The following is a 16,902-nucleotide window of genomic DNA, read 5'->3' on the forward strand; positions in this document are numbered from 1 at the left end:
TCCTACCCAAAAATTGTAATTCAATTCAATTAAATGGTGTGTGTGTGTATATAATTATTTCAAATATTTAACTTAAAGTGCGGAGTTTATATTTTCCATTTCACATATTCAGGCCCAAAATACGTGGGTCACTCAAAAAGTTAGTTGTACAGCATGAAAAAACAAACCAGGAGCGAACTTTCACAAAACATTTTAATCAGCTCCTTTATTTAAACATTTGTCGAGGCGTGTCACAAATTTGTCGATGCCTGCTGCAACGTCCGATAACCATTGACGGGTTGCAGCTTGCACCTCGTCATACGAGTGATATCGTCGCTTTGCAAGTCCTTCTTTTATGGGTCTGAAAACATGGAAATCACACGGTGCAAGATCTGAGCTATAAGGGGGGTGATCAAACACTTCCCACCAAAACTTGTGCAGAAGATCCGACGTTAGTCTTGCCCCATGCGGTCTCGCATTGTCATGCAGGAGCGCAATGCCTTTCGAAAGTTTACCTGGCCATCGATCTTTAAGTGCTTTTTGCAATTGTTTTAAGGTTTCACAATAAGACGATGCATTAATTGTGGCACACTTCGGCATGAATTTGGTATACACCACACCTTCTCTGTCGAAAATCAGGGTCAGCATTACCGTCGCCGCAGATGGAACTGTTCGCCACTTTGTTCGAGTCGGGGACATAGGATGTTTCCACTCGAGGGAGGTGCGTTGTTTCATTTCAGGTGAGACATGATGAACCCATGACTCGTCTCCAGTCACAATTTTGTACCAAAACTCCTGTCCTTCATGTTCATAACGTTTCAAAAATGCATAAGCACTGTCAAAACACTTCCCTTTGTGTTCGTCCGTCAATAGCCGAGGCACCCATCGCATACAAACTTCACGGAATTTGAGATGCTCGGCAATGATCGTATGCACACTTCCATGTGAAATACAGAGTTCATTTGCAATTTCGTCTATTGTTACGCATCTGCACGAATGAGTCCATTCACGCGAGCGCCGATCTCTGCATTTGTCGAAGTTGATGGTTTTCCCTCACGGTAAGAGTCGTCGATATCTGTACGTCCGTTCTCAAACATGGTGCACCACTTTGCGATAGTTTGACGCGATATTGCATTTTCACCATACACTTCGTGCAAATGCCGATAAATTTCTGTGCAGTTACACACTCTTGCCCACAAAAACCTAATCACTGCACACACTTCCACTTTAGACGGCACCTGCAGATGCCGAAACATGTTCACGACTGGTTAGCAAGCAACATCCAACTGCCACGTCAATGCAGCTACGTCAAGCACCACAGATGCATGTTTGCAGTGTAGCCAAACCATTAAAAAGGTAAACTGTGAAAAACTTGCCTCAGGGCATTTATAAATATGTATAAATTGAATGGAATTTGGATTTCAAAAGTTGCAATTTTTCGCGTCTACAGAGAAATATCCACGCACAATGTACACATAATTCCCGGTTTTCAAGGAATTTCCGGTGAGTAGCCACCCTGAGTAAATGGTGAGAAAGGTTAAGAACTAAATTTATCCTAGAAATAATAGTTTTAGAAGATATGGTCCAAACTGCAGAGTGATATTCAACAAATAGATGAGTAAAAGCTCTGAAAAATAGTATAAGAAATGGTGCATTTTGGATTTCTGTAAATCTGTACAGAAATCTAGAAGATGCGCTTGCAGAGATCTACACTGCGGGGAGGACAAGGGTTGGCTTGGTATCTCAATAGGACAGCAAGGGTTGGCTTGGTATCTCAATAGGACAGCATTACCATGAAATGTCAAAGACTGTGGTTAAACCATATTTTCACATAATTTTCTAAGAAGTTATAATATATAAATGTGCCATGGGGTATTTCAAGTAGCTAGTTCATTCAAATTGCATGTTTAGGAGTATACTTTGAATTTTCCATTAAAATTTGCATAACTGCATTACAAAATGTAGTAGTAATGTATACCTGCAACCTAAAATGAGAACTAAAATATCTGAACTCAATTTTTTGAGCTTTGTACAAAAATAAAATATGCATGTTTTTTGTATGCACCACTAACTGTACACGAGTTAATAAGAGTCACTATCTGTTATTTTGTATTAATAATAATGTTGATACACTACAAGTTGTCAACTGGGTATCAGCAATTTAAAAAATATTCTACCGAGTTTTGAAAGTTAGAAAATCTATTATAAGCTTGCTCAGACTTTTTATAATCTTGTAAATTAACCAAAATTATGAAGACAAATTAACTAATAAATGTGAGATATTACCTCTTCTCTGAGCTCCTTCATTCTTTGCTCTATGTCGTACTCTTTCTTCTTCTCTTCCATCTTCCTCTTGTTGATTTCAAACCTTTTCTTAACTTGGTCCAATGATGACCTCTCCACACGCATGGACATACCAAGATTTCTCTGATCTGAAACCCAGATATTTATTATCACTGACTGGGAAAAATATTACATAATGAAAGATAATATATAATGTGAACTGTAGCCTTGATTTTTTTTGCCATAAACCATGTATACTATTCTCAGGGCCTCCTCGATGGTGATGTGGCAATAATATAAGCAAGGATCCTCGGTTCAATCCCTGGTACAGGCACATAGTGGTTCGGTTCACACTTTAAACTGCAGTGATTAGAGTACTGCATGAGACCACTTTCGCTCAATTATACTTTGAATTGTTCAACTGTATAGAATCAAATATCATTTCAATGTGACAATAACCTCAGAAATATATGTGTAAAAATCTGCCCTGGTAGTTTCAGCTCATAATCATCTATTCATTTTCATATACTACTATGTATTGGTAAGACAGACTAAACTACATATTAACATGGAGATGATGACTATGTTCACTAAGTTTCAATTTCACTGCATCTTTAACTTCATGATACATATTTGAGGACCACTCCACAGACAAATTACGGTTATAGGTGAACTAATGGGCTTTGCTTCGAGCATTATTCGCTCAAGCGAAGAAGCTGTCAATTCTGTATGCTATCTAGAATCATTCATGCGAACTATTGGAAACTCGAGCAAAAAGCCTTCAATGCAGGACTCTAGTAGTGATTAAAAACAATAACTATAAAACTATTTGTACACCAGAATGATTCTTATGCATGAAGTAATATTATTCCAAGTCAAGGCTGCTGATTACACAGAAATTGAATACCAACATGGGTGCCCACTGTGAGGGTCAAGGGGGTCACTGACCCCAATCCCATCCAGAAAAATAAAATGCTGCCCTCATTTCTATCAACTATTTCAATTTTCATTCATGCATAGAAAGATTGATTGATTGATTGATTTAGTTTATTTTACTTCGTGTTTTGTGCCTCTTGGCTAATTTGCGAAGATGGGGATGAGTGATGAAATGATGAAATTGATGAATAGACATTCACAAACAACCAAGCCCGACCGGGATTCGAACCCGGGAACCTTGGCGTCGCAGCGCGATGTGCTAACCACTCAGCCACAGGGTCGGGCATGCATAGAAAGAGAAAGACTCACGTTTCTTTCCATTGATGTGGTCCAAAAAATTTATTGAGTCCTTCACAACACAATCGCACACATTGCAATAATACCTGAAAGAAACAAAATTACCTTCAGTATACACTTTAAAACACACACACACAGTTTTTTCAGCATTTTGACCAAGAAAATTATACCTAGATTTATTCACAAGATAAACTAATACTACTTTTGTCCCTTACTATGTAGGAAACCTAATACAAGTCGCATGCCAGGTGAAAAACTTCACAGGAAGGGATGGGTAAGCCTCATGCTATTAGCCCAGCCTAGTTCGCTGAAATTTTTGACACTATGTGCGGTGCAGGTGTAACCTGGTGTCAGGCTGGTGCAAGGAACGTTCCATTAAGTAGACGAATAGTGGTGTTCGAGTTCAGAAGATTCAACAAATGCATGTCTCAGCTTTAAATGTTCATTTGATTAGTTAGCATGTACCACACGTAAACAGCTACAGAACATAGTGCAAATGGTGCAGACACCAAATCAATGCAGTAGACGAGTCGGTGTTGCACCATGTAACCAACTAAATACACGGCCACGTAAACAGGCGGCTGGGCAGAATTGTGCTGGTACCACATATGGGAAAAGCAAAACGAGAGCGAGACAAAAGTCGCTGGTTCCCATGCACTGTGTGGCAATGTCAACTGGGCTGGGTTGCATAGTCCAAGTGTGAGAATGCCCTCTCTATGGGGAACTTTTGAATCCCGTCAGATACAGAGCTGGTGATGTTGTGAATTAAAAGTTCGTTACAGGCCCCAGAAATGGAGTCTCATATCTACATGTCGGACTGCTCTTAAACCTACGAACAAATGGCCCTGAAGGCAGAGAAAATCAAAAAATGCAATGAATTGCCTCAACAATTTCATTTTATAGACTAGGACCAAGTAAAAATTCCCCACCCCGCACATGGACAACTTTATGTTGAATCCCTATTCAATAGTTCTGAATATCCATATTATCCACTGATCCTAATACACAGATCTCTATAACTGGTCAGTCCGACCAAACTGTTATTTTGATTAGGCAATTCTGACTATTACATTACTGAATATGAAAGTAGTGCTCGGTAAGTAATGATGTTGGGTTGTGTTTATAAAAGTGGCTATAACTTCAAGAATACTGCATCTTTTTGAAAAACTTAAATTCTACAAGCAAGAATGAGTAAAAAGCAACATTTGAAGCAACATCTGCCAATTAAGGATTAAGGGGAGGGACCTGGGGCTAAAGCCCGATTGTCGAAATTTACCCAGACCTTATGTTAGCACATGGCAGCTTTTAACGTGCCATTCTTGAAAATTACACACTATATTTCAGTTCTGTCTTTTTTGTTCATTAGTTTACATCTAAAGGTATTATGTACTCAAATTACAAAACAATACATCCATTGTTACTATTATTAACAAATATCGTTTGAATAAGCCTTTATTTCCCTTTTGCTACTACAGGATAAATTGAAGATAAAAGGCTGTAACTTCTCAGCCACTGTATTAATTCTAAATGTAAGAATGACTAAAAAGCAAAATTTTAAGTAACATCCAACAATTAAGGGTCAAGGGGAAGCATGGGCAAAGGGACAAAGTTTGAAATTTTCCATAACTATGCAAAATTTCCGAAACCCGTAATTTCACGGTTTTTTTGTTTTTTTTAAAGTTGAGGCATTACATATCTTCATAGAGTGGTCTTTTGTCATGATTCCCTCCGAATGTGGTCCATCCACCGTCCATATAGCCGACGCACAAGAGAAAATTCCAGACATTGTCCCAAAGCTGGCAGCACTGCCTCTTCATATAATGTCATTAGTTTTTACCCAAGAAGTATTAGTTTCATTTCAATTACACTTTTGCATTGTTGTAGGAATGTACCACCGCTACATACTACATCTTTTTCATTCACTTCGCTCTGTTGAGGGAGGCACATGCCGTATGTCAATTTTCTAAAAAACATTCAACTTTCTTCTTCTTCTTCCCTTAACACTAATTATTGGGAACCACAATGTATACATTTTCTGCTAAAAGCCCTGTCTTTAAGAAAGAAAACAAAACCAATTTCATCTGTCTTTTGTACTTAGTGGCAAGTTTGAAAATCGCATGCTTAAAAAGGTGCCAGCTTCCTTTAAAATACAGGTGCATGAGAAGTCTGGTGTCTAAAGGTTATTTCTTAAAACTGTAGGTCCAGTCCATTAGCCAATCTGAGCATGTGAACTTCAAACAAACTTTCACATTTTTGTGCCTCTATGCCAAATTTAAATGTGAATATCATAAAATATGAAACAAATGTTGATATCAAGGTATTAGATGTTTCAGGACAATTAAATACCTTACCGTTCACAATAAGTATGCAGAAGTATAATTGTTATGTGTATGTGTATACACCCTGTTTATTACTTTATATATATTAAAAGTATAATATAAAAATATATACACTATGAAGTATTTAAGTTTTGTGAGTATCTGCTTTGCTAAAAAACAACGTTTTGGGATCCTACTGTTCCCTTCTTCAGGTTTTCGTATATGCCAGAATGATCATTACATGGCAGTGTCAATTAAGGCAAGGATTGAGGTGGCAGGTAAAACAGGTTAAAAAGGATAAAAAGTTGACATAATATTAACTGACCCCAAACACGTAAAACGTTCATGCTCTAATCCTAATTTTAAAAGCCCCAAATCTAAAAAAGTCCGTAAAAATATGAGTTTATATGCTGATACGGGAAAAAAGTGCATATTTTTCAAAAGACAAGGATTAGTTTAAATGCAGCGATAAATAGAATATGGCTTCTCAAGGAATGTAAGAGGTTGGACGTGGTTCCGGGATTCTTAAAATGGGGATTTCGACCCCTAAGTACAAAAGGGGTAGAACAGAAAAAGAGGTTACAAATGGGAATGGTTGGAAAATGTATCAGGGAAGCGTACGGAACCGTTGACAGACTAAATAAAGAATGATTAAATTTGCACCTAGAGCTCAGTGAGATTTTAGACGGAGTGACGTGGAAAGGGAGGAAAGGCACCATAAGTTCGTCGAGGTGGCCAAAAACAAACACAGAAATGTAATACGAAGCAAACTATCTAGGATAGGAAGGAATGAACGGGGAAACAAAAATGTAAGGAGAAGACAGAGGATAATGGAGGAGTGAGTGATGATAATGTGCTAAACTTAACAAATCTGGTCCTCCCCAAGGAACTGAAGGAAATTATGGGGAAAGGGCAAAAATTTGCCATAGGAGAACGAAAGATCATTAAGGAGGATTTTATTGCAGCAGCAGAGAGAATCTAGATGACAAGATTGAAGTAAAACGTAAAATACACGATATTATCGAAAATCAGATAAGGAGGGAAATGGATGAAGAAAAATGAAATAATAAGGGTGGAAAAATGGGAGGGAATGATGCACAAGGAGTATAAAAGGAAACTAGGTAATGTTAATAAATGGACTAAAGATAATAATGTTTTCTTAATCAGGTCGGATAAGGAAAATAAAATGGTAGTCATTAACTGGAATGAGTATAAAAGGAAGTTGAAGGAATGCTTTGAGATGGTTGACCGAAATCCTATCAACAAGATCAGGAGAGAAGTTAAGAAAGGGATCAAAACCATTACATTAGCTAGAATTGAGAAAAAGAGGTTAATTGAAGGATGTAAAAAAATGGAGATACCAGTTGCCTTTGGGATTCCTAAAACCCATAAGGAAGGAATTCCATAAATACCCATTATTCCCATGTACTTCCACCCAGGTTATAAATTGGCCAAAATCCTGGTATCCAAAATCAGAGGTGGGAGAGAGTATGGAATATAGCATTAAGAATTCGTGGGAAGTGAAAAAAAAAACGATCAAAAAAATCGAGATCTCCGAAGAAGATAAAATAATGCGTTTCGACATAGTCAACCTTTACCCTAGTGTCCCTAGGGACAAGGCCGCCGATTCTATAATAAGGTGGCTAAGGGAAAAAGGGGTGGATATTGTCGTGGCATGGGACTACGTAAGACGGTTCAATTTATGTACTGGGTACAATTATTTCAAGTTTAATGAAGAAATATATACACAGAAGGAGGGTCTATTTCTGGGATCTTTATGCACTACATTGAGAAGGCAGCTTTGGAACAGTTGGTAAGAAACATTAAATACTTTGGGAGATACGTGGACGATATCTTGGTTATCGGGGAAGAGGTGGACCTTATCAAGATATTCGAGTTGTTGGGGGAACAGGAGGATCGGATAAAATTTACAAAGGAAGAAACCAAAGGGGGTTAAACTAATTTTCTAGATTTGAGGATTATCAAAACTGGACCAAAGATCAGAACTGGGGTGCACCATACAACCCTAGCAGGGGACCTGTACATCCACAGTAAATCAGAGCATGCCAGTAGGACCAAGAATAATGTGTTCCTTAACTTTTCAGTAGGGCGGTACAATTATGTAACCAAGGGGATGAAATGAAGAGCGAGGAAGAATGGATTATTAATGTGGGAAAAATGAATGGATATAAGATAGGCGATCTGAATAGGTTACGTAGGGAAGCTTATAAAATATGCGAAAGAGACGGAGAAGAAAAGGATAAGGATGGTGTGAAGGGGATAAAAGAGGATAGAAAGGATAAGGAAGAAAAGAAGTATAAGTATATAGGCATCCCATATTTCAAGGGAGTATCTGAGAAAATTGAAAGGGTAGCTAAAGAATACGGAATTAAGTTGGGGATGAGGGCCCCACAAACTATAGAGAATCACTTTATAGGGTATAAGAAAGATGGAAAGTAGGGGGAGAATGAGGGGTGAATGAAAAAGGGGTGTACAGTATCAAATGTGTATGTCATAAAGAAGATATTGGACACACTGGAAGAAACATGGGAATTAGATGGGGAGAACATGATAAGGACATCAGGGAAGGAATGCCAAGAATGGGGTTGTCTGAGCACGTAATTGAGGAAGGACACGAAATTAGAAAAAGAGAGATAGTTAGGATCGAAAATAAACCGATGAGCAGGAACATATATGAAGCGGCATCCATTTGTAAGGATAGGAGCAATAAGTTAAACAGAGATGACGGGAATGTCGATGAGTTGTGGATTAGAATGTTTAAGACATGGGATGTAAATAAGGAAAAGATTGGTTTCCAAGTCTCTCCAGCTTGATTGACGCGGCCCTCGAGGTTAAAGATTTCGAAATAGATATGACGTAGTATGATCAACTGGAGGGGGGGGGGGAGTGGGAGAGGACAAGAGCCAAGCAACTTCCGGCAATCCACGAGAAGCCATATCAGTTCGACGCATACTTCATAACAGTGAGCATTGCAGTGTAAAAGGGGGGGGGGATTAACCTGTTTCGTGTGTAAAAGGGTTTTTTATGGACTTTTTTAGATTTGGGGTTTTTAAAATTAGGATTAGAGCATGAAGGTTTTACGTGTTTGGGGTCAGTTGATATTATGTCAACTTTTTATCCTTTTTAACCTGTTTTACCTGCCACCTCAATCCTTGCCTTAATTGACACTGCCATGTAATGATCATTCTGGCATAGACGAAAACCTGAAGAAGGGAACAGTAGGATCCCAAAACGTTGTTTTTTAGCAAAACAGATACTCACAAAACTTAAGTACTTCATAGTGTATATATTTTTATATTATACTTTTAATATTCATAACATGAGTAAGTCGCACACACCTCAAATATGAGTTTATTACTTAATAAGATCAACTTGCTACTACATGGGAGATTAAGATTTAATTGAACTTGTAGAGTTCAAAGCTACTTATAGAAGTGAGTACTATTGTTGGGAAAAAAAAACTGCAGTCCAAGGTGCAAGCTTTGAGCTCCAGCCAAAAGACGCATGCAGGTTTTAGTCTCCTTGGGAAGTGGGAGAGCGAAACAACTTTTCCTGAGATTTCGGCCAGTGTATGGGAGAGGTGGGCACCTGCCATCTTGAGAAAATTGGGAAGGTACGAATGAGTAGCGTAACTCAGTTATAGAATTCCTACAGTGACTGGTAATTTGTCATCCTGACCACACATCACCCCGTAAGTGGTTGGATGATTGCCCACCTCCGGTGAGACCGAGGCTGGCAGCCAATAGGTAGGCACTGGCTGTTATGCCGTGGGTGAGCCGCAAGTTTCTAACAATAGGTAAAAATGTTTATTAAATTTTTGAAATAAATGTTTAAATAAAAGGTGATGAAATGCTACATATATAAATTTTGATTGCAAATTATACAATAAGTGTTGACCTGAAACACACTTGCTGTATAAATTATATTTTCTTGCTGTATAAATTATATTTTCTCGCTATGCCATTAAGAGAGTTGTCGAGTAGTATAACACTTCTATAAAATCTTTTGTGAAATCTAAAAATGTAATCTTTTATAAAGTTTGTCAGCTGGTAACACTAACCACATGATTAATGAAAAAATTGAAAGAAAGGAATTTGGAGAAGCTTACCCTCCTGTTTGCGATGCTGGTGTATTTTTTGTGATGACAACACTTTTCCCAAGCTTTGATTCAAGATCCACTCGATAATCACGTTGACGAAGTAAATCCCTTTTGATTGGAGGCTGTTTCTGCTTAGCCTTTTCCTGCGCATCCAACTCTGCCTGGATTCTCTCGGCTGCCAGTCTCTCATATTCATCTCGATCCCACTTTCGGCGATGGTCCTCAGGTCTCTAGAAAGACAATCCACAATGACAGGCATGGATAAATTAAATACGTAAGAAGTATTAAGACCATTATTTGAACTTAAATGCTGAGTTTGGGCTTGTAAATGTTGCTATGTACAGGAGTAGACAAGACTAAAAATTAGGGATGGTGCAGATTAATTGCAATTTTTGCTGGGTCGGGTACCCTATTCTACACCCTCGAATTTTGAAATATTTTTTTTTTCATTATGAACATTATTTGATCCTATTTGTGAATAAAAAAAAAATTGGAGCGCGGAAAGAAGTATTTACGACTGTACAGCCGTTTAAAGTTGAAATTTTGTCGTTTGAAATGGTTCGCAATTATTTCCAATTTCTAGATCGTGATACTAACACGACACCAAATTTTAACTATCAATCTCAACCTAACTGAACTAACCTATCCATGCGCCAATGGTTCGTGGGGCTAGCGCCAATGGTTCGTGGGGCTAGCGCCAATGGTTCGTGAGGCTAGCGCCAATGGTTCGTGGGGCTAGCGCCAATGGTTCGTGAGGCTAGCGCCAATGGTTCGTGGGCCTAGCACCAATGGTTCGTGGGGCTAGCGCCAATGGTTCGTGGGGCAGCAGACCATCTCCCTGTAAGTCAAGTACAATGTCCCGTATGTCTCGTCGAACAAAGTCCTCTATGTCCTTCATCCGTTGAACGTGTGTCAATCTCATATTTAGTCCTTTTGTCTTAATTCAATGTCACACAAATCAATTCCAATGTCTAAAGTCGCACAAAACAATTGCAATGTCTCAAATATCCAATCCGCCAATAAATTACATATATAATATATTGAAATCGCAAATTATCCCATTGCACAAGTCAAAGATAAGAAGAAAAAGAAAATGTTCAGACGTGCGCCTGTGACATGAATCCAAGATGCGCCATGATCAAATCCCTGCAAAACCGTTTCGACGTTACATAAGGAATCTAAATATTGAAAAACGTAAGTTTCCTAGCACGTAGATCTAAAAAAATTACTTTCCGCGCTATTTAGAAACATCGTTTCTTATGAAGAACTAATTTTCGTAACGAGAATATTTGAAATGTGCGAAAAATCGAGGGTGTAGAAAAGGGTACCCGAGCCTTTTTGCTTACTCTGGCTTTCTCTATGTGCCTTTGGCTTTACTTACATTGAAGAAGGTAAGCCCTTGTTTACCTTGTACTGACTGAAATCTGGTATTTGCCAGATGTGAGGGTTGCAAGGGTTGTCAGATCTATGTAAATTCCACTTGTCAGGGTAAGCAAACTGGACGATTGAATGGCAACTCATACATGGACAAAACAACGCCAATCCACCCCTTCCTTTTTTCCAAGCTGCAAGGTTGTAGGAGTCAATCAGCACTCATTTGCTTTGTGGTGCATGTGAAAGAAAGTAATATGGTTATCTGTGGAGATATTGTGTACTTTACAAATTAATATTTGTTTCACACATGGGAAATTCATGCACATATATAGTTTCATGTAATGGTCTTATTCAAAACTATTAGTTACCGACATGATTTCTGGCTACTCTGAAAATGTTTCCAGGACGAGGTTTGTTTTTACATTTTTTGAAACCAAGCATATATGGTGAACAATGGACACTATGACAAACCCATCATTTTACAATAAATAAAGTTCTGAATACAACAAATGCCAAGATATGTGAAATACGTAGTTTAGTGGCTTTGTGTTGCATTTAAATAATTCCATTAAGTTAAACGATGTTACATAATCAAACGATGATTCACCTAACAAGAGTGAAAATTCCAAGTGTCTACACAGTTAAACAATAAAATAATGCAAATGCTTTAAATTAAACAGGCTATGCTAACCTATACCCTCTCCCAGCTACCTGTGGAGCAGGGCCACGCATAGCAGCAGAGGAGGGAAATCGAGTGGTGAAAGTGCAACGTTGCCAACCATACATATGGCATGTACAGACGTACGGTCCAGACCATAGTCCGTACGCTAAATGTACGGCTTATCAAAATTTGCACTTGCTGTTTTATCCCTAATATTTCCATAAGAAATTCTTAAACCAAGTGTGCAATGCTTACAGAGCGAAGCAGGAAAATCGGGTAACTCTAGTTGCCAATTACGCAATCCCATTTCTCTCACTGTTCATTGGTGAAGATGTCTCGCATCACTACCTGAACAGACACTTTGTTCTCATTCGCCTGGTCTACAGTTAGCTGGTACAGGGTTTAGCTCCCCTGCAATTAATAATTTGATTCAAACTATTGGTAATTGATTGCGCAACATTTGTACGCATTACTTCAACAGGTAACACAAGTTCATTCAGAAAAAAAAATCATTGGAACATCCTATATTTTTATGGTTAAAAGAGTGCAAATTGTTTTCTTTCATCACAATGTGAACAACTCTGCATGCAATTGGGCACTTCCCGCTGTTTTTTGAGGCAGTTTTAAGCTTGAGACCACATATTACATGATCAGATGGTGGAAGCATTTATGAACATTATTTTAATGCTAAGAGGCCTAAACCTGATCAACCTAACAGAACCATGTAGGGATGTTTGAATGCTAAGAGCCCTAAATCTGACCTGCCTAACCAAACAACAAAAGCAAGACAACAGTAAATAAATAGCTGCTTACAAAGAAACATATAGGAGTATACAGAAAGAAAAAATTGTTCTCCAGAAAACATGTAGTTAGGTAATCACAAAGACTCGGAAGTATGTGTTAACAGACATGAATGGAAATCTAACCATGTAAAAAATGTGTGTGTACCATGATTAGTTCAGAACAATAGGGATCTGTGGCATAAAGTTCCCTATATTCTCAATCTTGCCACTTGCGATCAAATGTTCCATGAATAGATCTGAGTAACCTTATGGCAATCAAAAATGCTGTTTGTCTGAACCATCCCTGCTCCTGAATGACACTAATATTATGTAATTTATTTCACTGAATCCTTAACTAATATGGTGGAGTTTTTTCGGTACTAGCCTGATATTCCACGGACAGATTTCTTCATTTTTACAGAAGAAACTACTTACGGTTCCTGTAGCATTGTCTAACATCTGGAAGGTGTTTTGGTGATGTGGGAATGTTTCATAGTGGAAATTCAACCATTGACGCATAGCCCCACGAACCATTTCCAGTAAGGTTAGGTTAGGTAGGGTCACGTACAGGTTACAATAGATAAAAATTGGTTTAAAAAAAAATATGCATAGCTCCACACACCATTCTTACATAGCCCCACGAACCATTGACACATAACACTACGAACCATTGACACGTAGCCCCACAAACCATTCGCAGAAACGTACGTTCTTCAGTTACAAAAACACTTTAAAAAAAAAAATTGCGGTACTATTATCGTATGAGGGAAACACCTACGAATCATATATTTCAGACTTCTTTACATTGCTAACGTGTTATTTTCGAATGTGAAACATTTCCTAAAGTGAAATAATACATATCAATGTCTATTTCTTAGATTTACGAGTACTTACTGTTACTTGTTGTTTCGAATCTGTAACACATTATGGTCGTGATAGTGTACTGGTTTAGGGGGCGTTCTGAGTGTGTTTTGTCGATTTATGCAGTGTTGCAACCTCGTTCACCGGAAAATATCTACTTTCGTGCCCAGATTTGAAGTTATGCTAATACGTCACAAACCATTGACGTTAGCCCCAAAAACCCTTTTCCGTAAGGTTAGGTTAGGTTAGGCAAGCATAGTTAAAAAAAAAATTAAAAATACTCGACACGTCATGTTCTCGTGAAAACACGGTGAGGCTGGGAGCGATTTTACAATACCGGGAATTTCTCCATTTTGTTTGAAATTCGGCATACTCACTAAATTAGGGCTCCTAATCACGAATCTGAAGTTAAAATTTGGTGCTCACGTGTCAAAATTGCAAAATAAGAGGGTCAGTCATCGCAACCGACAATGCACAATTGCTCATTATTTATCGCAAGATTTTCTGTTTCGAATACTTAAAGAACGAAATATATATATTCCTGATATTACTACGACCCTAAAATTTAACTATGTTTCCTAACCTAACCTAGCCTAACCTAACCACGCACCAATGGTTCGTGGGGCTAGCGCCAATGGTCCGTGGGCTAGCCATAATTCAGGAATTTCTATACGTGAGCGCCAAACTTTAAGTGCAGATTCGTGATTAGGAGACCCAAATTAGTAAGTATCCGAAATTTCAAACAAATTGGAGAAATTCCCTGTATTGTTAAATTATACCCAAGAATGTTCCACGAAGCAGATGGGTAAGTACGAATGTCAAAAATTCACAAAACGAAAAAGTTATAGGTGTCCGGGGACTATCAGATTTTTACAGTTTTTTTGAATCCCACACAAGAGTAGTTACAAAATATCGGCTCGGGTACCCTTTTCTACACCCTCGATTTTTCGGACATTTCACATATTATCGTTAAGAAAATTAGTTCTTCATAACATACGATGTTTCTAAATAGCGCGGAAAGTAATTTTTTAAGATCTACGTGCTATAAAACTTACGTTTTTCAATATTTACATTCCTTATGTAACGTCGAAACGGTTTTGCAGCGATTTGATCATGGCGAATCTTGGATTCATGTCACAGGCGCAGGTCTGAACATTTTTTTCTTCTTCTTATGTTTGACTTCTGCAATGGGATAATTTGCATTTTTTTCTTCTTATGAATGACTTGTGCAATGGGATAATTTGTGATTTCAATATATTATTTATGACATTCTGTGGAAAAGGACAAAAAAGACGACTTATTGCATACGACTGACTGCACTTAACGACTTTTAGTTTCAACTTCCACCTGCAATGCCTGGCCTTGGGGAAAAGAGGTAAGTTAACTTCTCAGCTTTACTTTCAGCATTAAATTTGGCTAATTTTTGTTTCTTCATGAGTCAATGCGACAAAAGTGAGAAATAGTGTTGGGGGCAGGTGACACCGGCTAATTTTTAATGCCTTGGTAAATGTGCGATAACGCCCGGAAACCTTTCACTCGTAGCCCCAAAAACCATCCACGGATAGCCCCACAAACCATTCACACAAGGTTAGGTTAGGCCTGTTAGGTTAGGTTCCATTAGCACTCAATTCACTCCTAAATTCATCGAAAAAAGAAAGCGCGGCGAACATAGTTAAAAATACGTCCGAACTATTGCAAACGACAAAATCGCCACTTCAAACGGCTGTAGAGTCGTAAATACTTCTTTCCGCGCTCCAATGTTTTTTTATTCAGAAATAGGATCACATAACCTTCATAATGAAAGAAAAAAAAAATTTAAAATTCGAGGGTGTAGAATAGGGTACCCGACCCAAAATATCTTCCCAGATAGCTACTACCCATTTCTGTATTCTCTATGAGAGTTATGAAGTTACTACAGATGTTGTGTGTTCTTTACGTTGCTGTTTTGTGTCCTTGTCAGTGAAGACCTCAGCAAGGTATGTGCATCTTTCTTGTGTGTTTGTATGTGACAAGTTTCCACTTCTACTGTGACTAATTTCCTCAGTTTGCTCTTGTAACTGCTTGTAGTGATTGCAATTCGTTATGGCTTACTTGAACCAAGAATCGATTGTAGATTCAGCCATCACCAGGCCACAGAGCAACGGGAAAAAAAAAACCAGTTGACATTTTACTGCAAATGCATTCAAATGTTCTGCGAATACCATAGCATACAGAAGACCGTATTGTAAATAACTGATTAGACCCATGAAAGAGACATAGGAATTTTAAAAACTTCGTATTGATTTTCACACTGTATCTATCTCTACTGAAAAGATGAAGATTGAAAAATGTGTTATCTTTGCAAAATTAGCTACGAAAAACAGTTTTGTGTTTAACAAACCTGTATAACAGAACTTGAAATATTATCTATTAAGTTTTTCTTACCAAAAAAAAATTGGGGTCGTTGTGACTTATTTCTGGAATGGTAGATGCAGTTTCATCCTAATCGTCGTGATTAGTGCACACAGTAGGAAAAAAATTATGTGAAACAATAAAAATATATAGCAATTTTCTTCTGTATTCAAGTCCACACAAAAAAATAGGAAATACCGTTATTACATAGAAAGTAAAATTTCAAAATATGCTTTATTTGATACTAATTTAATGTCTGTAATATCATTTTATTATTCTTACAACTGTCAAATCAACCTACCACGTTCGACGCCATTTTTCTTCTTCATTAAGCAGTAAACATGGATCTCTCTTATCGCACAACACGATTCCAACTTCATGTTCTGACGTCAGATCTAAATTGCTGACGTTGTTAGGGTAGGTCTGTAAGGTTTGATTCTCTTAGCATAAATACACTACAAATATATTATTTATGCTAACAAAACTAAACTTAACAATCCCAACCTAACAAATTAGGCATTTAGCCTAACAATAACAATATATTGCTTGGTGACGTCAGAACGCTGGCTAAGGCAAGGTTGGAATCGTATTGTGCGATAAAAATAAGAGCAGTAAGCAATGTTGTTAACACAGAAAGACAAAACTCACTTAAAAATTCCACATATAATCCGTTCTAAATGCAAAATGTCTTAATCCAGGGGTTCCCAAAGTTCTTTTTGTTTCACGGCGCCCTTAGTGTCTCAAGCAGGGGCGGCGCCAGAAAATTTTGACAGGTTGGGCAGGATTCACATATTGTTAAATTAGGGTGAATAGATGTAAAGTACACGCACACGCATACTACACACTAATATACAAATACGCAGGGTTGGCATGTTTAAAACAAAAGTGTTTAAAACACTT

At 37.9% G+C, this 16,902-nt stretch overlaps 1 protein-coding gene across 1 annotated transcript in view; it reads right to left on the bottom strand.

Moving 5' to 3' along the window:
* Nucleotides 1–16,442, bottom strand: part of LOC145989495 (zinc finger matrin-type protein 2) — a 28,412-nt gene extending 11,970 nt beyond the window's left edge. Inside the window, exons 1-4 of the mRNA XM_083124849.1 lie at nt 16,304–16,442; nt 9,943–10,163; nt 3,508–3,581; nt 2,266–2,411 (exon numbers count right to left, since the gene is read on the bottom strand). Of these exons, the coding sequence (XP_082980975.1) occupies nt 2,266–2,411; nt 3,508–3,581; nt 9,943–10,163; nt 16,304–16,318 (456 nt within the window). The 5' untranslated portion in view covers nt 16,319–16,442. The remainder of the gene's footprint in view (nt 1–2,265; nt 2,412–3,507; nt 3,582–9,942; nt 10,164–16,303) is intronic.
* Between the last annotated feature and the right edge of the window lie 460 nt (nt 16,443–16,902).

Source organism: Lepisma saccharinum, chromosome 6, assembly GCF_977018435.1.
Source record: "Lepisma saccharinum chromosome 6, izLepSacc3.1, whole genome shotgun sequence".
NCBI lineage: Eukaryota > Metazoa > Arthropoda > Insecta > Zygentoma > Lepismatidae > Lepisma > Lepisma saccharinum.